General features: G+C 37.8%; 1 protein-coding gene across 1 annotated transcript in view; it reads right to left on the reverse strand.

Moving 5' to 3' along the window:
- Nucleotides 1-13,848: 13,848 nt before the first annotated feature.
- cdh5 (cadherin 5) overlaps nucleotides 13,849-23,562 on the reverse strand; it is a 33,112-nt gene continuing 23,398 nt past the window's right edge. The window contains exons 8-10 of the mRNA XM_028809636.2: nucleotides 19,652-19,760; nucleotides 18,856-19,089; nucleotides 13,849-16,474 (exon numbers count right to left, since the gene is read on the reverse strand). Coding sequence (XP_028665469.2) covers nucleotides 15,978-16,474; nucleotides 18,856-19,089; nucleotides 19,652-19,760 — 840 coding nt within the window. The 3' untranslated portion in view covers nucleotides 13,849-15,977. The remainder of the gene's footprint in view (nucleotides 16,475-18,855; nucleotides 19,090-19,651; nucleotides 19,761-23,562) is intronic.

The raw sequence follows: 23,562 nt of genomic DNA on the forward strand, positions 1-23,562 counted from the left end.
ATAAAGCTACACAATACTTTTTTTTTTATAAAGTAGCTTATTTTCTTTACAGTTGGCAGTATGTTACACTCTGCTGTTTATTTTCTTTTAGACAAGTCTTGTCTCACTACAAAGACATTAAGAAAATATATTAGTAAGTATTAAAATGTTAAACAAGATGCTATCAGGTCAGTTCAGGTAGCCATCTGACATTACATACTTAAATTATTCACAGATCTAAAGCACAGAGGATTATGGCGCTGCGTAATTTTCTGCTTTACTGCTGCTTTGTGGATTTGCATACTGTGAGGCTTGGGAGGAATCAGAAAGAAATGAAGTGGTTCATGTTGTATATGTTGTGATGAGAAAAGTGCATACTTGGGAAAGAAAATGAAGAACAGACCAGGAAATAAAAAGTGAAAGAAGCCGCCTATCTAAACATTTAAACATACAAAGGTTTGTTAACGGTAAAGAAACTAACTAGTGAATAAACCTGAAAATTGAGCAAAAGGTGAAATACCAGAGCTAACAAACACATTTCCTCAACCAAAGCACCAAAGATTGTTTGAATATTCATTATTTAAAAGCTTTTGGGCCTAAAGCTGAGTGTAGCCATCCTAAATAGCATAACAACAATCTTTGCTAGTCATGAAGAGGAAAAATATATTGGAAAAATATCAATATAAGCCAAGTTTATAATTTGTCTATTCATCTAATAATTTAATTAATTTCACTGTCTCTGTATGCTTGCTTTGTGCACTAGTCACTACTACAGTAATTTCGGTCAACTAAGCAGAAATCCTAGGTTCAACACTTACTCAGAATATGGTACTAATGCATGAGATATTTTAAGCCTAGGATGTTACTAATGATGTCACCCTCACAAGATAATCATATATTCATACAGTCATTAGAAATTTACCCATTAACAAGTTTCAAACTGTGTCCCTGTGTTCTTCATGAACTCATTTTAAAGTAAAAGTCTCAACCCCTCGCTAATTCACTTCATCATTTTAAACATTTTAATCACGTCACCTCTTAATCTTCTTAATCCCCTGTAGCCCTGGAATCAGCCTAGTCATTTTTCTGTGTACTTTTTCTAGCACTGCTATGTCCTTTTTATAGCCCGGAGACCAAAACTGTATATAGTACCTTGTGGTGTGAAGTTAAGAAAAATGACACTTTTTATTGGCTGTCTAAAAAGATTACAAAATGCAAGCTTTTGAGGTAACTCAGGTCCCTTTTTCAGACAAGATGCACTAGACACAATACCTAAACTCCCTATTGAGCTTAGGGGGTCCATATAAAGCCCTGCTGCAAACCTGCTGATTATTACATTTCTTTGGACAATATCTAAATGTGCCAGTGTTATACTGTGCCACATACTTGCGAGTAGGAGACATCTAAAGGGCCTGAGTAAATGGAATACTACACCAGACCAAGGGGTGGCAGAGTGTGCTGACTGTCTCTCTCAGTTTCTTGCAGACCATTCCTGGGAAATCTCGCCAGGTTTCAGCACCTCTGATGACATCACATCCGGAACCTCTGATGACGTCACTTCCTGGTCTGACACATCGGATGACATCACTTCCGGTTCCGGCATAGATGACATCATTTCCTTCCCCAGCCCTTAAAACCGCCATCTTACCTCCAAATATTCAGTTCTGTGTTGGACTCAGTCTTGTGAACATCTCTGTTTAATTATTTTAAACTTTTGCAGCTGGGATATAATATACGGGTAGCTGCCCCAAACCTTTGTAATGTCTGAAGACTCATTCTTGTTACAACTGCCGCTGACCAAACCCAGTTAACACAACACCTCTCAACTGCCTCAGCTTCACTGGCTTACAGTGCAATATCATATTATCTTCAAAATTCTGTTAAGACTTACAAAGCTGATGATTCCAGCATCTCTGATTATTCGCTGTCTTTACTTGCCTCATGCCAAACTGCTGGACACTGGAGGTCATCTGACACTAACCTTTCACTATTTTGAAGGCTGAGTGAAAATTTATATAATGATGTATACTGTATGCCATAGTTGTTGAGCTCATACATGCTCAACTGTTATTTGAACAGGATTAAAAGATAAAAATGGTGCTTGGTATTTGCTTTTTTTTTGCTTTAGGCCTTATTCTCTTCATTCATCAGTAAATTAAACAAATGAGACAGCAATCTGTGGTGTTGTTTTTAGCTATATTACTCTCTTTTATGCCTGAATTTTACAAATGCTTTCATATTTTAATAAACATACTTGGCCAGAGTAACGTCTTAACATATAATATATGCTGCAAGGATTTTCTAAGCTCCTGCTACTCTTACAATATCAAAATTAAGCATGAATACAGCATTAAACCAAATGACGACAAGAGGAAATCCCTAAAGGGTATTTACCAGAAGCTCTGTGAAGCGTTTCAGTGCAATGCAATGCTGGAGCTCTCTAACAGTTCCACTGGGCTGATGAGAGCTCATTATCAGTGCCATCTGTTGTGCTTTGGCCTTGCTTATCAGACACTTAATTTAGAGAGGCAGGAATATTCTTAATTTGGCTTTGAAGGATTGAAACTGTTTTATGTTTGTATCTGAGTTTTCTATCACTGAATTTGTAATTATCAGCTACATTTGTCATTTTGTCTTCTCATTGGGCTCAATAAATTACTTTGCTACAACTTGCATAATTTCCAGCATACTCAAGACTACAGTTAAGTTTTAAAATGCATTTGTTTAAAAACACTCTTTCTCACAGTTTAATAAATATGTACTGTTTGTTGTTAATGGCGGAATACTGTCTGTGTTAAAAGTGTGAAGTAAACACGCATAACTATCCTCACTGTACAAATCATTATGGTTTGTGCAAAACAGGGCCCACAGAACACAGAATAATTGTCAAGCAATGTCACTTTAGTCCTGCTGTGTCAGGGAAATAGCAAAAGGAGAAATGAGGCCTCCAAAACTAGACCAGGACCTTGACTGGCCTGCATAGAAGACGCTCACTCCAACATGGTCTGACCATAACTGCAATCAGCGGGCTGTGGCACACAGAGACCTAAAAATAGGGAGATGGCTTTAGATGTTCAAAATTTCCCCTAAGTCCAAACTCAATGAAAATGCCACACAAGGGAAAGAAACCATAGAAAACTCTGGCAATCCAAGCTGTAATCTTTATAAATAAAGAGTTTATTGCAAAAAATAGAAAAATGAAAAAATAGTGAACAATGGCAACAAAAGAGAGAGTTGTCAAAAAAATGCAATTAATATCAACCAAATCTCAAAATACAATCCACAAGCAAAATCCAATGACAGAAGAGACAAAGTCCATTAACCAGAAATCAGAAATGAAACAATACTGATATAAAGACTCCTAACAAACTCACCACACCAGTCCTCAATCCTCCTGTCTAGTTGATTTATAAAGCTTGAGGGAGGACCAAGCCATAGTGAAATCAGAGTGGCCTTGCCTCCTGGTGTTCCACCCACAAAGTAGCAATTTTAAAATTACAGTACACCAAATCATACAAGAAAATAACGAAAGTTACATAAAAACATGAAAAATATTAATACAAAATTAAAAAAAAAAAAACAGAAAACAAAAAATAAATACAGGTCACAGAAAAATCCTTGGCTGTAACACAACACTCTGATGGCCTCATTTCATTGCGTCTTTTGTCATCACATCTACCTCCACTTTGAGAGTGGCATCTTTTAGTCTTTTGCAAGTACAGAAAGGACTCTGCAATGCTTGAAATGTGAACAACAGATTCAGTTTAACAATCCTAAAAAAAAGAATTGGGATCAGCAAGTAGACCTGAAAAAATTATTCTACATATGTAAGTGACAACTTCACAAAATTAGAAGGAAGCCCTATGTTCTGTTTTGACAGTCTGCAGAATTGGCAAGCTGGAAAGGCAGTTCATTTTTTTTTAATGATGATGAAGAGGAAAATTTTCTTTTAGAGTTAATCTGAGCCCCTTTCAGCATTTCGCCTACTTAGAGTGTCATTTGAGAGTGGTATTGTCAATAGATTTTTTTGCAGCAGCCTCTCCAATCATTTCCCAGCACATATCAATGGCTGCTGGCAGCACCAATTCTTTGACGATAGTGAAAGCTTTCTTACTATGTGCTACATGCCTAGCTACCAGATTGCTCACCTTCAAAGCACAAGCAGAATATGCTGTTAAAGAAACAATCGCCTGTTTCTGAAGTTGTGGTCCTTCATTTTGAATGTACTCCACTGGCTTTGTGAAAAGTCTGAGTTGCTTCATTTGGAGATGTCACTTCAGTTTTGAGTGTTTTAGCACTGTGTTAAAGTGTGTCAGTCCATGTTCAACACACTGGGCTTTTGGCTCAGGTTCATTACCTCACCTGATAAATCTATATTTAATCCATCCATTATCCAACCTGCTATATCCTAACACAGGGTCACAGGGGTCTGCTGGAGCCAATCCCAGCCAACACAGGGCGCAAGGCAGGAACAAACCCTGGGCAGGGTGCCAGCCCACCGCAGGGCACACACACATATACTCATACACCAAGCACACACTAGGAACAATTTAGGATTGCCAATGCACCTAACCTGCATGTCTTTGGACTGTGTGGAGGAAACCGAAGCACCCGGAGGAAACCCAAACAGAAACAGGGAAAACATGCAAACTCCACGCAGGGAGGACCCAGGAAGCGAACCCAGGTCTCCTTACTGCGAGGCAGCAGCGCTACCACTGCGCCACTGTGCCACCCATCTATATTTAATGAATTGTTTTAATTCATTAATTAAATTTTTAATTTACCATACTGACATTTGCCTTATACTTCAGAAACATCTCCATGTCTGACCAACTTGCACACAAAAGCACACATATTTCACTAAGGTGCTACAAAATATTGTCTCAAATTGATAGTATTTGGCATAGTAATAAAGAAATGTGAAAATGGGACTGGGATGGGAATTTAGGACTTTTTTAAAGTCCTTTTATACCGTATGTACTGCATATCTATCTATTATATAAAAAAATTTTGGGTCGAGACGTGATCATCTCGTAGAGACACTTTGAAGTCCCATGAGACTACTTGCACGTCACGCCCTATTTACAAACAATTTCTCGGAGACACTTTAACGTCCCACGAGACAAGGAAGTGAGACAAAAGGACAGCGGCTGCACAGGCTTTTAAATGATCGTCGTGCAGCACAACATGCAGATCATGCAGCACGGCAGCAGCAGCTGCTGACTTAAAGGACAGCTGCTGTTCAGGCTTTTAGATGATTGTCGCGCAGCGTGACATGCAGATCACGCAGCACGGAGGCAGCAGCTTCTGTACAGGCTTTTAAATGATCGATGTGCAGCGCGACATGCAGATCACGCAGCATGGCAGCAGCAGCTTCTGTACAGGCTTTAAAATGATCGATGTGCAGCGCAACATGCAGATCACGCAGCGTGGCAACAGCAGCTTCTGTACAGGCTTTTAAATAATCGATGTGCAGTGAGACATGCAGAACACGCAGCTCGGTAGCAGCAGCTGATCCATCCGTATCTCCTTAGCGTGCGTTCAGCCCCCCCTTTACAATGCGAGCGGCAGAGACGTGAAGTGGCGAGCGTGAAGCGTGCCCCCCATTGGGGGGGGATTGGGGGTGGGCAAGCAAAGCGAGTATGGGGCAAAGCCCCCTAGTATTTCTTTATAATTCCTTTAATATATTTATCTTGCATATATATATTTTTTCTTGTTTCAAAGAATGCTTTATTTTTTATTTTGCCCCTCATTTTGGAGGATATGCAGATAATCTTTATGCATTGTCAAGAGCACCTCTTGTTGTGCTGTCATGAAGGTTGTTCCCTCTGTTTCTCAGTCTTGAAACCCATGGTTGATCGGCTGTTCAATGCTCAATGTAAATTATGCCACAAATCAAACTATCTAGGATTGTGTGTGCCAAGTGAAATCCTTTGTTCTGGTACTGGCTAACCTGCTGGTGCAAAATCACACTATAGCAAATTGGAATTTGCTCTGAGATGCAGGGTAATCTAATCTCACTTTCTGGAACAGACAACTGACAAAAACTGATTAAATGACATAAACAAGGAACATATTATAGTTATTACAGATGTTTCTGCTAAAAGACAAGACTGACAAGTTTGACTGATTTAAAATTCAGTTTGGAAAAGCAATATTTGCAAAGAGTATCCAGGTAAAAAGAAATCAATGTGATATTATAAATTATATGGTGTATAGCTAAGATATAAACTATATAATATAGAAATTATGTTATATTATAAATCTTACACACTATAGTTGCGTGCAGTTTAATAGATATAAACCGTATATACTGTATATTGATGTTTATTGACCTGGAGAGGAAATTACATGAAATGCATATTTACCTGCTTTACAGTTTATTGGTGTCCAAGGGCAACTTTATGCATTACAGAAGCTTGAACATCCCAGAACCCCAATACATTAGAAATTCTGCACAAAGATAAATTAATATTCTGGCTTGGTTCAAGAAAAAGAAAGAAGTCACAGTTAGGTATTATAGAGGCATATTGCCTTCGGCATGAAGGAGCTCCATAGTACTTTCTGACTAAAAGTACTCGCTGACAGTGTGTCATAGGGGAAATGGGAAGCATTATTTATAATGGCAATTATTTTTTGTCATTCTTTCCTCTGCTACTACCTTTAGCAGATCAAAAGTGCATCCTGTTATTGAGCCTGAACTCTTTGGCTCCTTGCTGTTTACAGAGCACCTCTTGAAGTGCAAACCACAGCATAGAAAGTCAGGCTGGCTACCACAGAATTGCTGAACATATAGATATATAAAGCTTATAAAGGATGTTACTACCAACAAAGAAAAAACACAGATCCTAAAAAATAAGTCTACCCTTTCTTACATAGCACATCCGTGTTAGTGGACCAGTGCAAGATATTGTGGATGTTGTACACTACCTTTATATCCTCATTGTGAATAGTGACCGGCCATTAAATTTCCTTGATGTGAAGAAAGGCAACATCCAGTTCCTTAGGTTTTCTCATTTTAAATTGCAGATAATTCTCCTGCAAACAAGATACAAATTTCTCCACTAATTTAGAATCATCTAAAAAATTCTGCAAGTAACATGATGTAATGTTATATTAATAGTCAAGGTATACAGGGCAAAGATAAAAGGTAACAGTAGTGTTCCTTGGCTCATCCACTTGAATATCTCTGAATGTACCCTGTAACTGGGACAGCTGGATGATGTTGATGAAACTAGAGAATTGAAAAACATAATCCTCATAGAAAAAATAAACTAGTACTCAAAAAACTAAATCATAATTGTTTTCACTCAATAGATAGATAGATAGATAGATAGATAGATAGATAGATAGATAGATAGATAGATAGATAGTGTGGCAGGCCACTGGGGGTGGTACCCAGCCGGGACCACGAGGGGGTGACTGCCCTGGTTGTGTTGGGGACCACGGGTGCAGGGCTTGGAAGCCCAACCCTGTAGGGGCCCGTGGTCACCGCCAGGGGGCGCCCCAGTGCCTAGAGAGCCTTGGACCTCAGCACTTCTGCCACACCCGGAAGTGCTGGGGGGAAGAAGAACGGGGACACCCGGATTCCTTCCTGGTGTGCAGCCGGCACTTCTGCCACACAGGGGAATGTCGGCGGAGGAGTGTCGGGGAGCACCTGGAGCCCATCCGGGTGTGCATAAAAGGGACCGCCTCCCTTCAGACAGTGACTGGAGTCAGGCGGAGGTGGACAAGAGTCTTGTTGGAGAGGAGTGGAGGCGGCCTGAAGAAGGCAGGCACTGGAGAGAGAGGCCTGGACTTTGGGGGATTGGTGCTGAAGGCACTGGGTTTGTGCTTGACTTTCTGTAAATATTGTATATAATAAACATGTGTTGGGTGCAAATACGATGTCCATCTGTCTGTGTCCGGGCTGCTTCTCACAATAGATAGAACTTTATTTTCCTCCAGGGGAAGTTTGGCTTTTTATAGATTTGCAGATGCTCTTTCAATAAATAAATATATAAATAGATAGATAAATACATTTATAAACACACAAATTACAGTCTAAACATACACCAGAATGACTAAAAAGAAAGAAAATTAAAAAGAAAGAGAACTTCTGATTAGGCAGTTTATAGTCACAGTGAGGCATTATGCAGGTATACTGCTGTTGGTATAAAGGAACCCCAGTAGCATTTCTTGACACACATCTGCTGAATAATTCATTGGCTAAAAGTCCTCAGTGTTAGTGTGTCAGAGAGAGGATGTGCAGCGAGAGGATGTGCAGCATTATTCATAATGTCACTCAGTTTTGTTTTAATTATCTCCTTTGCTACTACCTCTATGGGGTCCAGAGTGTGTTCTATAACTGAACTTGCCCATTTAATTAGCTTGTTGATTCGGTGGGCCTTTCTTGAAGTGATGTTACCAATCCAGCACACCACAGCACAGAAAATCACACTGGCCATCACAGAGTTATAGAAGATGTGAAGGATGTCACTTCCCACATTAAAGGAACACAGTCTCCTAAGGACAAAGAGCCTGCTCTGCCCTTTCTTATATAGCTTCTCTGTGTTCCACGTCCAATCCACCCTGTCATTAAAGTGGACCTAGTGGACCACCTCTACATCCATTCCTTGAATAGTGACTGGACACAGAGGTTCTTTGTTGTGGTGAAAGGAAATAACAAGTTGCTTGGTTTTGCTGATGTTAAGATGCAGACAATTCTTTCTACCCCTAGAAACAAAGTTCTGACCTCCTATACTCTGTCTCATCCACCTTATCAATATACCCCACAAGTGTAGAATCATCTTTGAATTTCTGCATGTGACATGACCTGGTGTTATATTTATGGTTGAAGGTGTACAGAGTAAAGAGAAAAGGAGGAAGGACAGTTCACTTCTTTACTAGTCAACTATGTAATCAGGAATAAGGAATCAGTGACAATTCAGAGAATGGAATATTTTGTTCTTAATTTTCACAAACTTTAGTGCCTTATGATTTTGCTCACTATATCTATATGTTAACTTTAATGCAGAAATAATAAACTAAGTCTATAAATGAAGATAAGGTTATAATTAGAAAGTTGCTATGCCAATGGATCTAATGTGTCGGGTTCTATTCCTGCTTCCAAATGACTCCAGCAAATCAGTAAACACACCTCAGTTATAAACAATTGTGTTTTTCCTCATTTCCCATGTCAACTTGGATAAATTAAGATAAAGAAATATATAATAGCAGTAATAATGATTAATTAATGCATTTCTTTCTAGTAGGATTGACTACCATGATTTATTCACAGGCTGTTCAAATCATTCTTTATGTATCTTTCAATTAATTCAAAATGCTGCTGCAATAATTATTACATGAACCTGAAAATACAAACAAATAACTCCAATTCTTAAGTACTTGAGCTGACACCTAGTTAAGTTTAGGTCTTGTTTCCAAATCCTCAATTTAACTTATAAAACCATAAATTGCCAAGGTCCTGCTTACTTATCTGAGTTTATCATTATTTACATACCAGAGCGCTCATTGAGATCACAAGATGCCGGCCTACTTAAGATTCCAAGGATTAATAAAATAACAGTGGGAGGTCAAGCTTATTGTTACAGGGCCCCAAAGCTGTGAAATGATCTGCCTGCTGCTATAATAAATGCCCCCTGAGTCTCAACTTTTAAATCCAGGCTGAAGACTTAATGCTTTAGTCTAGCATACCCTTACTAGAGCTGCTGATTAGCTGTGCTTACTGCATTTCTGTTTGTTAGTCATTTATACAGAAATATAATATCACAATATTTTAAACCGTTACTAACCCTTCTCTATTCTGTTTCTCTTCTCAGTATATGGATGTGGCACTTGGTGCCACTGCCCTACTGCCAGGCTGCTCTGCTGTATATGGAAATGTCATCTCAGATAAAGGGACATTGGAATCATCAGACGGAAAGATTCTCTCATTGGATTGGACAACCAGCACAATCTCCACTATAGAAAATCCTGGAGTTTGTAGGCAGCCAGTTGGTGGAGGTCTCCAGGGGCCTCATGTATAAACAGTGCGTATGCACAAAAATGTTACGTACGAACGTTTCCATGCTCAAATCGCGATGTATAAAACCTAAACTTGGCATAAAGCCACACACATTTCCACGGTAGCTGCAACCCTGGTGTACGCAAGTACTCTGCTTGGTTTTGCAGACTGGCGGCACCCAGTGTCAAAGCAATGCTGCTGTTCCTGTGTGGTTACCCTTTCTTTTTTAGATCCACATCCCTGACGCAGTTTTATCATATACACTGAAACTAACTGCATATTGTTTATTAGTTTAATGCATCTTTTTCCATATTACTCTCACTGCACCACTCAGAGTATTTATATCACTATATCTGAGTGGGGAATCACAGATCTACAGCAGAGAATTATTGGTATACAGCATTAAGTACACACTGCCTCAGCCATGTTGCCTATTTGAACTGCTCTTACACGGCAAACACTTCAAAGCCTTTCCTGTATGGACCTTGCAGTTCAGAAACAGTTTCATCCCAAGAACTATAAGCGCACTCAATCAGTCCATCAAGTGCTCCTTGTAGAACTGTTTGTACTTATAAATACAATTATCTCACTGTAAACTTGCGATACAGTTATAATATTGCACAACCAGAGCCACTTTATAAAGAGCATATTTACATATGATGACGATATCATTTTTAAGATGAAATGCAGCAAAATATCTTTACGATGTTATACAGATAAAACTTTAACTTAATTTAAATAATCTATATTGTTAATAATTAAAAATGTGAGGACACGGTGTCGCTGCGCTAGCAAGGATCTGGCGCTCCGTTCATGGATTTTTCCTGTCTCGCGCTGAATTCTTGCTTGGTCTGACACGACACTGAATGTATAGAATAATTAAATACATACTACGAAGATAGTTCAGTGTTCCTTAAAAGTTTTGAAGAATCGGCATTCTAAGCTTACAGATGGCTTAACGTCTATTACAGAGCTGATTGTGTGGCAATTGGGTATTTGGAGAAAGAAAAGTAAGGACAGGAATTGGGGGTTAGTACATTTGAAAGACATAGTACTGCTACAATAAAGTATTTCATCGGAGGTTGCACATGGTCGCAGCAAGCATCTTGCGTGAGACATGAACAATCACTGCGCCACCATGTTCCCATGTTTAATAATATGCTTTAACTCCTATCATGATATCACGTATACATCTCAGTATTTTAATTATTCAGATAGCTGTAATATTACGAATGTAATGGATTCTGTGTCCTGTCGGAGGAAGAGAAAGCCCGGAAGCACGTAGTGATTCACACACATACAGCACATAGAAGATCAAATACAAAACAAAGCATTTAGCGTGCTACTTTAGTTATGATGGGATTTGAGAAACTAGTAAATTAAAAGATTTTAAGATTAAGTTTATGTTGTTCTACTTTAATGACAAAATAAACTACGTGATTAAAGTGGAAATTTCAAGATTAAAGTTGACATTTCGTGCTTTTTTCCTCACTTTGTGCCTTTTTTTTTCTCTGTACCCTAATAAGCTTTCATATGACAGTCAGACGGTGGGCTATGACTCGCCTTTTCATAGCGACTTTGATATGTGACAACTTCTTTTTTATTTCGGCACTGTGCGACTTTGTGAACCTGAGCTTTCGACTTTCTCTGACATGCTATGTCACTCGATCAACTTCCTTTTGTTGATTACATCACTGTTTAAACCAACAAATAATAAGTTTTTCCTTGCCTCCACTTGGTATTCGCTGAAATTCTTCTATTTTCCCCCGTGCTTTTTCCATTGTCTTTTCACAGAACACTGAGCTTAAGGGCTATTTATATTGATTTGCATATTCAAAGAGGCGTAATTCTGGGAGGAGTTGGGGCGGGACAGCAGGCACGTGCACGTGTGTTACTTTTCACACTGACAGGGATTTATGTAGCGGAAGAACGTGGAAGTTGGCGAACGCACAAATTTATGCATCTGGATTTTTTTGTGGGTAAGCACATTTTCGCTTTTGTACATACGCCATGTTATAGTATGAATTCTATGCACGGCGTTATACATGAGGCCCCTGGTCTGTGACTTTTTACAGTTTTAATCTTCACCTTTGTCAACTGGCCATAGTTCATCAGTTAATTAATGTGGAGATATTGTTGGTTTTGATTTATGTTTAATCAGTTTCTACCTTGTTCTTTGCGTGTTTTAACAAATCTGATATGTACCAGTTCGACATTTACTAATTAGTATAATATAAACTTGTATTTTAACTGAAAATTGTTCACAATGCTCTGCAACTGCAATTGGTGAAGAGCTCTATACAAAAACATAACTTGTGTTGTATTGTGTTGTATTGTATTGTATTGTAATTGATTTCAGTTAAAATTGTTTATGTCTTTATAGTGTACCTTTAGTCTGATATTCCAGTGGGTCTCAGACCAGCAAGATCTTCTATCTAGCAGTGGCAAGTTTAATGCCAAATCATGCGCAGAATTACAGTATATTATTTGTCTAGAGCAACAGATAATAGAGTTGCACTTAGAAGTTATCAGGACATTTCTATTTGCTTTGGGGTCAAATTCCATTACATTGTCAATGCCATCTCAAAGCCTTTTCATTCAAAATTCAATTCATTATATTTTTGTATAGCATTTTTCACTGTTACCCAGTACTTTGTAAACACTTCACAGGTAAAATGCAAAAACAAATGGCCCTCCTGGCCATTTTACATTATATGTCTGTGCTGGGTTATCTAATATGAGAGTAGAATCTTTTCCATCTGTTTATTCCAGGGCACCCAAGTATCTCAGATGTCTTTCCATGAGTGGAAAACTGATGGGACAAGAGCTTGGAAATAGAGTAGCAGCGGTAAGAAGATAGAAAATAAAAAGAAAAAGGGGATGGTTAGTAACAGATCATAATTATTGTATTACTTATATTTTTAGACAACAAACTAACAAACAGAGATGTAGTCTGCACAGCTAAGCAGCAGCTCTAGTCAGTGTATGCCAGACTACAAGAGTGAGTTTTCAGACTGGATTTAAAAGCTGAGACTGAATGGGCATCTCTTATATCAGCAGGCAGATGATTCCATGGCTTTGGGGCTGTGTAACTAAAAGTTTGACATCCCACTGTTATTTTGTTAATCCTTGGAATCATAAGCAGGCCGTCATCTTGAGATTTTAAAGTGCACTCTGGTTTGTAAGTCATGATAAGTTTAGATAGGATTTTGAAATCATCCCTTTCTGTGTAACCACAGAATATAGTACTGCAAGGAATTAATCTTTTGTTGAATCTCATGTTACATGACATAAGGATATCTGGAGGCCAATGCCAATGTAAAATAGGGATAGGCAAATAGGATGAACACAAGAGAGTGGTACATCTTTCAAAGATTTTCCACAATCTTCTAAGAGCAGATCTTAAGATGTAGTCCATATTACATTTAACAGACCTTCACTTTTTATAGACAAAGGTTATAATCACTCCTCTCAACTGAATCAAAATGTACAGGAAATGTATTTTCAAGTAAGTATTAGGACAATTTAGCCTTTAACTGTGTGCCATATTTTAGACATATTAGTAGGTTTTTCACAAAAATGTAAAAAGGTTGATATTATAAAAGCCAGAGTGCAATTTTTGTTTCAAGCCAGATGGACGAATACTCATAAGATATGGCCAGTGTTTGCCAAATATGACTAAGTGCATGGCATGAACTGGTACCTTATTAGTAATATTTAGATGATGATATGCTCTTAGAGTTAAATAATTCTAAGATAATCATGGATCTGCAAACTTATGTTATAAGGCAAACCACATTCTGTGACAAAGAAAAATGTTAACATTGGTTAAACTCTTTTTAAGTATGGTATAAAACATAATGAAAGCTAAAATCTTTTAATTGTTAATAATATTGAATATAAAAAGGCTTACCAATATCAATGTACAGGGACTTTAAATACATGTTGTATACCTACATTTCAAACAGTTGAGTGCAGGTATACTGTACAGCACACTGTACTGCCCAAATGGCAGCTCAATAGTGACATCTGCTGAAGCTATTATGGTTATCTAGCTAATAATTATGGAAATGTATCTAAACACATCACTCCATCCACTTTTTAACCAACTTACTTCAGAAAGAATAAATTGACCTTTGCTTTAATTATATATCTAATTTTATTAAAAAAAGAAAAAACATCATATGCATTAAATTGACATGAAAAGAAAAAAAATTAAATTAATCAGTTCTTACAATCTTATTGTTAGTAGAAAAATAGTACAGTTATTTTATATGAAATTTCATCAAACACATAAGACACTAAAATTCCATTCCAATTTAACTTCACTCACTCTACATTTTAAAAATCCTCATTGAACATACAGTTCATGTCTTCACCAAAATACAAAATAAAAAAGAAAAACCTCCCAGATTTAATATCAGTCTATTTTTATTATGATACATTGATCATATTGCTCAAGTAATTGATCAATTTTTGTGTAAGACCACTAGAGAGGCTAATAAAATAAAAACTTCATGCTTCCTGAGCTGTAAAAAAGTCTCACATACACACACATGCACACAAACATTGAGTAGGCTGCCATTAAAATAAAATTAAACAACACTTAAGTTGTTTCAGGATTGGCTTCATTTATGAATGGATCTGTGTAATTTGTTCATTGCATTATTTTGTTAGGCACTGATTCAAAGGCTACTGTTGGAATTAATCTTTGTTTTAGTTTCTTTTAAAACGAGTTATTCAGCTGACAGGCATACTTAACAATGTACTATAGAAAAATGAACATATTTGCAGGGGCAGTACAGGAATTACTTCCTCAAAAACAAAGGAATGCAGGATATGAATACTAAGGATCCTTGCATAGATTAAGTACTGAGTCCTGGAGTTCTAAAGAGACAAGGGGGGAAAAGTTAAACAATAGGTCTCCCCAGTCAGCAATCAGAAACTGCTAAGTACTTTTCCAGATACCTCTGCTCTAAGAAGATGAAGGGCAGTGTGTTTCTAATGTATTTTAGACTGCAAAATCCCAGGTATCATGGCCATTTAAAGACAGGATCTGTGCTTAAACCTGAAAAGCTTAAAAAATCTTTAAAACAAAAGAACGTCTGTCAGGAGAGCATAACTTGAATGCTGACAAACTGGTCTAAAGGTTAAACTTGTACAGCACGATTTCCTCTGTAAATCTGTTAAATGCTTCCGGAATTCTTTGAAAATCATTTTGTTATGACTGGATGTTGAAGCTATGGGAGTGCAGGACTTTTTTTCACTACAACTACCCCTCAATGGATTTGGCACTGTTAAGCTGCCAAGCCAACCAGAATTATTGTTAAAGACCTGCAGAAGCTGCTGACATATTTCCTGCCATATAATGTGATTCATTGTATAGTTTTTTTTGGGGGGGCGCGGGGAGTAATGCTGATTTATTTGTATATCCCAGCATGTCATATTTTAAAACATAAGTAAAGAACTGTGAAAACAAGCTAAAGAGCATGCACATCCTGTTTATACTCTGACAACGGACCACTTGACTACACCAAGTGAAAGATCTTTTCTGTGCTTATCAGCAAAATCAAACTCAGACACTGACAGTTTAAATGTGAAATCATATGTATCATGTTTTGATTTTTCGTAGGAATAAATACTTTTTTAATGAATAGCATTCTTGGGTGGTCTAAATTTTACAAAAGTGTTGGAAAATATATACAGTATTTCATCTAAAATGCATCTTTGTTCATTCTGAAAATATTTCTGCACAGAAAACCCAATCATTACTTATTAAAGTTAGTAACTAAATGGTGCCCAGCACTTGTACTATCTGCAACAAAATACTGAAAAATAAAATCAGTTTACTTATAAAAGTAAAAAAAATCTTTTGATTTGGCCATGATTACATGCAAAACATGTTATCATGATAAAAACCCTGACATTAGCACCGTCTACTATAAAGTAAAAAGCAATACATAATACAGTTGATTGTCAGTGTACTGGAGGTTTAGTACATGGAGGCGTCATCATGTTCATCAACTCCATACAGTTCAGCTAAAGTTTTAAAGCGTGGTCCCCATTCATTTATAAAATCATAATCAAGGTCGGAGTCACATGAAGATGAATTTATAGAACTGAGACTCCCTGCCAGGGAATCTTGTCCCTCATAGCCGTAAATGTGAAGAGTGTCATAAGGTATTCCATCCTTATCATGATCGGCTTCGTCCTTCTTCACCTCAATCATAATCGCCATGTTCTGCTTTATTGCAGGTTTTTGAACTGTGGCATACAAACATGGTCCAGTTTGGGACTCTGGTCTAGGCCTTATTCCAGTTTGCCAAGCGGAACTGAGCACGGAGACATCATAGCCGTTGGTATCCATCTCACCTCCACCTTCTTCATCATAGGACACAAGCTGCTCATGAATTTCTCCTACGCCTTTTCCCAAAGATCCCAGTGGTTCTTTTTTTAACTTTCTTCTCAGGAGAAACAACAGAGTGATAACTGAAATCAATGAAAATAATAGAATTTTTGTCAGTGAAGCAGTACATAGAAATAAAACACAAAATAAGAAAGGTTTGCAAGCAGACCAAAGGAGTTTAAGGAAAAGATTAAAATGCTGATAAAAAACATGCTTGTATAATTTCACCCAATCCATTTATAGAATCTTTTTCATTTACATTTTGGGTAACAGCTATTCTAAGCCTATCCCAGCAGTATTCACTCTGGTGGTCATGGGTATTCTTGCATTCCTTATACTTCTATTTCTAATTAGTAGGTCACACACACTTAGTGTTTCCAGGCTGACTGCCCTCTGTAATATGCAACAAAGAACACATTGATGGCTCCTTTGAGTTTTTGGGGCTCTGTGTCTCCTGTCATTCCTCATGAGCTTTCTTTAACTTTGGGGCCCACCAAGTAGTTATAATCAGAATGACAGGTAATCAAATAGGGGCTTACCAGCTCCTGGCTGTTATTGCTTACCTACACATTTGGAGGAGCTCTCCGCTTACCAGTGGGGGCATTTCGTTTAGTCTATGGACCCAGCTGAGCTCTTCTCCTATTATGTAGCATTTCTCAGCACATTCTGCTTCTATAAAGCCAGGTGCAGTTTATATGCACTGGGTCAGATTAAATCAATCCAGATCAAAACTCTGTTATTGATAATAATGTGAAGATGGCATGGTTCTGTCTGTGAGAAAAATTGATCATCTGGCCTAATCTACTAATACAAATCTTACCACTACGGGACAAATTGACTCAACAGCTGCAGTCTGTATTTTAGGTTATTCTTTTGTATATAGGAATCTTGTCTGACTTGCCGATGGCACAAAAATTGGAGGGATAGAAAATACTGTTAATGTACAAAAAAACAATTAAAAACGAGAGTGACAATCCAACGAGCTGGGCCAGCAATTGGAAAATACAGTTAAATTCTGGAGAAATGCAAAGTGCGACTTGCAGGCCAAAATAATATTAATTATAAATATAAGATGGCAGACGATGTCCTACCTATAGAAATTAACTTCTAAGAAGGATTTAAGGGTTTACGTTGACAGGAGATGGTTTTTGACAAAGATCAAAGGCATTCATAAACCTGACCCACGGGGATCCCACTTGAGAACACTAATGGTTAAGGGGGTTATTGTTAATCTGAAAGAAATGATAGGACTATGTAGCTGACAAATTTAAAACTTGTGAAACATACCCTGGTGACATATCAGGATAACCTAAAGTAGATTTTACCCAAATGACTGAAGGTTGATGACCTGAATGCCCTCTAATGTTCACATTTTGTGTAACTGATATGCAGAACAGAATAAGGAACTATTGCTTCATGAATGTGTCATATAGGCTGCCAAAAACTGGCCTAATTTTCACAACAGTATGTTGCTAACTTAGCCTTATTTTTTGCAAGTAAAAAATAAACTGGAATTTAAGTTGTTGAGTGATGGACACTCAGGTGCTCTCTATATATAAAACGTTTAAGAAACTGAAACAGCAAACACAGAGTATGAAATCAGAAGGCAGTAAAGCCACCTTCTAGGTTGATGAATTTATGTCATGATGTTTGTCAATTAAATGTACTATTAAAACTAGGAGTTAGCTATGAGTGGCTGAAAAATACAGTTTAAACACGTTCAATTAATTATGAGTGCATCCTACATAAAAAACAGCCAAAGAACAATAGTGGGACTTTAGTAGTTCATTTTTAAATTCAGTCTCATGTGACTTTTTTCAATCAATGATCTCTTTCACTTACTATGCATGGATTTTTACTTGTTTATTTAAATTTCCCTTGATTTTCCTATTTTTTTTTTGGCAAGTCATTTCAACAAGTAGAATCTGACTGTAGTTCTTAAATGTTAAGATTGTAAAGTCATTCTAAAGGTCAAGAATTAAATCAATGTATTCTAAGAGGATTTTACTGTTAACACTGCCTTTGATATATGGTCAATCTGGAGGTTTAATCGCTTTGAGATTTCCAAAGTTTATCTCCTTGCCATAATTTTGTTAAAATATGTAGCTATCCACCAATTTTTATAACCAGCGTATTTTGCTTAAAGGTATGGGGGGGGAGTGGTGGTTTGGGATAGAGCCTCTTTAGGCAGCAACAATTCTGCAAGTACTACATACACCAGACAGCCACCCTTGGGCAACTAAGGGGCCCATGGACATGAGACACATTCCTTGACAAAATATACATAAATAATGAAAGAATGTGCATACTCCACAATGAAGTGAATTGGAAAGCAAACTTTGGGTGATGGGGCATATTTTATCTTCCTACACTGCCTACATCTTACTTTTAGAGCTGCCTTTACTGTATATACACAGAGCATTTTTCAGTTGCAAGCAATGAGGAGAAGCAGTATATGACTCACTTAAAATCGTAAGAAGGCAAAATAGTATTGCCAAAAGAGCTTGAACACTGACTCCCATTTGTGCAGAGGCTACTTCACACATCCGATCCCCATCAATACAAGGGCAGACATGAATGGTCAAAGTTGTAGTACTGCTCTTTGGAGGATTGCCATTGTCTGAAATAATGAGAGTCAGGATGTCGTCTTCATTTACTCTGAAGCCACCATATTTTGCTATAATGTTAGCCGTGTTGTCTGGAAGAGAATACACAGATACACTTTATATAAAACATGACAATGTGTCATTTAGATTACTTATAGAAACAATTCTGCAGTCTATTTAAAGGAATATTACTGAAAAGTCCTGAATTTTCACTGTGTGGTAAGCTGTAAAACTATATCTACTTATAAAATTTCCATATTTTTCCCTGGCTTCCAAAACCATTAAATCATTTTGCACAGGTTATCTTGACTGCTCTAATAATGCAGTCCCTTAGAAAGTGATTGGGAATTGCTATAGTGCAACACTATTTTTTAAAATCTTGGGTCAAAAATATTTTTTTCCATGGAATATATGTTAATTTTGAATGTCATTTCTTTATCCATCACTTTCTCCTTTTTTATAACATAAATGCTTCAAATATAAATCAAATCTGTTATTTTCTAAAATGGATATGATATAGTAATAGTCTGTTTTCTTCCATATAATTCATCAGGGTAACTTAAAGCTACCAAAATGCTTTTGAAACTCTTCTTCTATCCGTTTTCTCTCTTAGGAATATATTTTTAATAATTTCTTTAAAAGAAAAAGTCATACCTAAATTTGAGACTAAAGTAAAGTTGCTATTTTCTTCTTTTAAGTGGAAAGTGAACCTCGTATCCAAAGTCATTTCATCCTTGTCAGTCACAGACAGTGTTGCTACAACCTACATTGAAAAAACATGACAATTATCAATGCTCTGGGTGCCTTACATATATTTAAACACACACATATCTACGGTATTTACCACTGAAATGACACAGTTGTTACAACAGAATATTGGTGACAAACACTTAGGTGCAGTTTTGTGTTTACCTGGCATTTGACTTGTTGAAATCTTGTGTGAAAACAGCATGCCATGGCAACTTGCATAAGAAATTCCCAGTTTTGCAGCAGTAATATCAACAGTGTTTGTTTTCAGACAGAATTTGTTGCACCTTTATTTTTATAAAGTCTCCATTGTAAGAGGACAATGTGGTATAGCAGGTCCACGGCTCTGAAAGAATGGCTGTATCATTAAATAGTCCATTGGCCATGTCAGTCTCCTTGGGCACACTCAAGCAACTGCAGGGAGTTGGTGAAGTAATTTGGGTGAGACACACCTAAGTGTGATGAGTGCATTGGGGCGGAGAGAAAGAATGAGCCAGGTGGCAAGAGAAAGGGGAAAGACAGTGTGGTCAGTGGTCTAGCAATGGAGCGAAGGATCAGTGCTCTAGGGACAGATCGTCCCCACTGATTGTGCTGCAGTTTGGGAGCAATCAAGGTGATGTCTTCTTGAGGGATCCAAGGGATGACTACGTGAGTGTGAAGGAGGACGAGAGGACAATTTTGAGTTGTCTGGTAGACGCAGATGAAGGCAGCCAAGACGGGGGTACAGGATGGAGAGGGCCGTGACTACTGAAGTCTCCACCAGCTGAGTGAGCAGTAGGTGAGCTGGGGAGACTAGGAAGGAGTTGTGCTCGGCTCATTTGGCCGAGTGACTGTTGGTTTTTATTCTTGTTTTTAGCCTTGTTTTAAGGATTATTTATGTATTGGAAGCACTGCACTTTTGAACATGTACTGCTTTGATGTTTTTATTGTTTAATGAAAGTACTTGAGCACTTGGAGTGTTTTGTCCCCATCTGCCATGTTCATCTGCTTACGTTTTCGACAGTGTCAGGGTCAAGAGGCTCCCAGATATGTAAGAGGGAGCTTGGAGCCGGACCCACACCTTCAGAGACAATCATTTCACTCATCACCTTCAAGAGACTCCCTTCGTTCTCTGAATTGACTTTAGGCAGTGAACAAAACAATGCTGTTGTGTTAAATCACCAAGGGCCTCATATATAACGCTGTGCATAGAATTCACACTAAAATATTGCATACGAACAAAACTGGAAATGTGCGTATGCACAAAATCCAGGAGCATAAAACTGTGCATAAGTTAAGTTTTATGTACTTTCCCTTTATAAATCTTAATCAATGTGAATTTGAATGCACATGGACATGCCTGCAGCCCCACCCTGACTCCTTCCTGAAATCTGCATGTTTGAATACGCAAATCAATAGAAATAGCCCCTCATTTCAGTGTTTTGTTAAAAGACAATGACAAAAGCATATGGAAAAGAGAAGAATTTCAGTGAATGTGAAGTGGAGTCAAGGAAAAACATACTATTTGTTGGCTTAAGCAGTGGTATAAGCAACAAAAGGAAACTGATGAAGTGTTACAGTGTGGCAGAGACACTCAAAAGTTCCAGTTCAGAAACTCTCACAATGCCCAAAATAAGAAATAATTGGTCAGATATCAAAGTCGACGTGAAAAGGTGAGTCACAGCCCATTGTCTGTTTATTCTGTTTCAGACAATATTACAAAAACTGACCCCCGTGCCAAGTACATGACTGCAGGTGGTGATGGTGCTGCTGTGTCCAGCACATCTTTGGGTGCTATCTGTGCACACACCTCTGCCTCGGAATCCACTGAGCGACCATCTGGTTGTGCACTGACAGATGCTGTTCTGTAGTTACAAAATGCAATAGTGGATGCAGTAAGAGATGTGGCCAATGAACTAAGGAATTTAAGGACTGTACTATGTGATATTGACCTCAAATTAAATGAATTAGATAAAAAATAAATGCTGCATCTGATTACCTGTTTTTACATTCAGCTAATTACATTCAAATGAAGTTGTAACGCTGTCCAATTTGGCCGATCATTTGGTGGGTCAGGGTCAGATCCATCATACTGCATCACTTCAGGTACGGGCAAGCTACGATTGTGTGCCACATCATGCAGCAAGCTACATGCTTGCACAATGCTACACACCTTCTGTGGACTACAGAGCAGCACATTAATATTTTCATTCTCTGAAGGTGCCTTTATAGTGTAGCATCAGTGCTGAGCACCACAATGGATTGGTTTTCTGCTCTTTACATGACTTGAGGTTGAGGTGACTCACTATCTTTAAAAGGACTTCTTGCCTTTTGCCACACTAGTTGGGAAAAACACCTGTGACTGTGCAGAGTTGCTGTTTTTATAGGCTTTCCTGCTATAGATGATGTAATGCCAACTCATTCTTTTGGTGATTCATCCCTGGCTGATGTAACTTGTCCAGCGCCATTGCAATAGCAATGTGTGTGTAGTTGACTGCTTCAAATACATTTGGAAAACCAGACGTTGCCGTGAGTTGTGCTTTGACGTTTGCCAGTTCAACCACAGTGTAAGGAAATCTTATATATCTGGATGACAAGTGGATTATACCATCCCTTATAGCTGGAATGGCGCAATGATGGTGAAATACCCAATCAGTCAGAAAGTTCATGTTGAAAAGCTCCTGTGGCTAAAAACCCGAGTGTGGACAGGACTTGCAAAGGAGCAAGTAATGCACAATTCCTGAAAATCTGCCTTTGTAAAATCAATGCCAGTTCAGCACACAACTCCAGAGGATTGTTCTTGGAAATCAAACTTGACTTAGAAGTCAGTCATCATCATCTATAAATACTCGCTCTCTTCTGATTCTTCAAATGTGTGATGTCTTCTAACAATGCTATGGTAGATGGAATAGTTTGGCCATTCTGTGCATCATTATATTGTTAGAAAATGATTACAATCAAATGAATTAAATTTGTAAATGATATGCAATTAATTTTGGTGTATTTGATAGATCCGGTGCCATGGATGTGAATCTAAAAGAGAAAGGGACACCACACAGAAACAGTAGCATTGCTTTGACCACCGGTTTGCAAAACTGATTAGAAACTTGCGTATGTGCTGTGTGAGGCTGCCATGAAAATATGCTTAACTTTACGCCAAATTTAGTTTTTATACATTTCGAAGTGAGTGTGAAAAACGTGCATATGCACTGTTCGTACATGAGGTCTCAAGTCTTTCAGGTGTCAATATCCAAGAAGTTGGTAAAATTTGATATTTGCTTGTTGCTATGGACACCTTTCTTTCAATGTCACTAATCAACTTAGGTTGAGCACCCAGATGCTTGCGACCATAGATCTACTTGTTATAAGTTTAAATTTAACCACACCAGTGGCAATTGTTAACCAGTGTTTGAATTGCTATACTGTATCTTGCAAATACATATTTTCAATTTGAGCATATAGTCACTAAGTAACTCCGAGTCACACACTTTTGTACATTGGAGGTAGGATTGATCTTGTAACCTTGTGGTTTAATATAAAGCTCCCTAGCCACTTCACTGTGTACATTAACTTGATCTACAAATGCCCAGGATAATATTTTTTTGGGTAAAAGGGCATATCCAAAAGTGATTAACTCATTCTAATCTTTATACATAATTTTCCTGAAACCTTAAACAACCCCCCCACCAACTTGTCATAATCTAGGACTTCTATTGGGAAATGATTTAAATAAACAGGTATTGTATTTTCCTAGGTTCTATGTGTGAAAAATAAGTAATTGACTAATCTTTTAGCTCCATCCTCTCAAACAGCTACCTTTTACACCTTCTCTGGTCTTT

This window comes from Erpetoichthys calabaricus, chromosome 9 (assembly GCF_900747795.2).
Source record: "Erpetoichthys calabaricus chromosome 9, fErpCal1.3, whole genome shotgun sequence".
NCBI classification, from domain to species: Eukaryota; Metazoa; Chordata; class Cladistia; order Polypteriformes; family Polypteridae; genus Erpetoichthys; species Erpetoichthys calabaricus.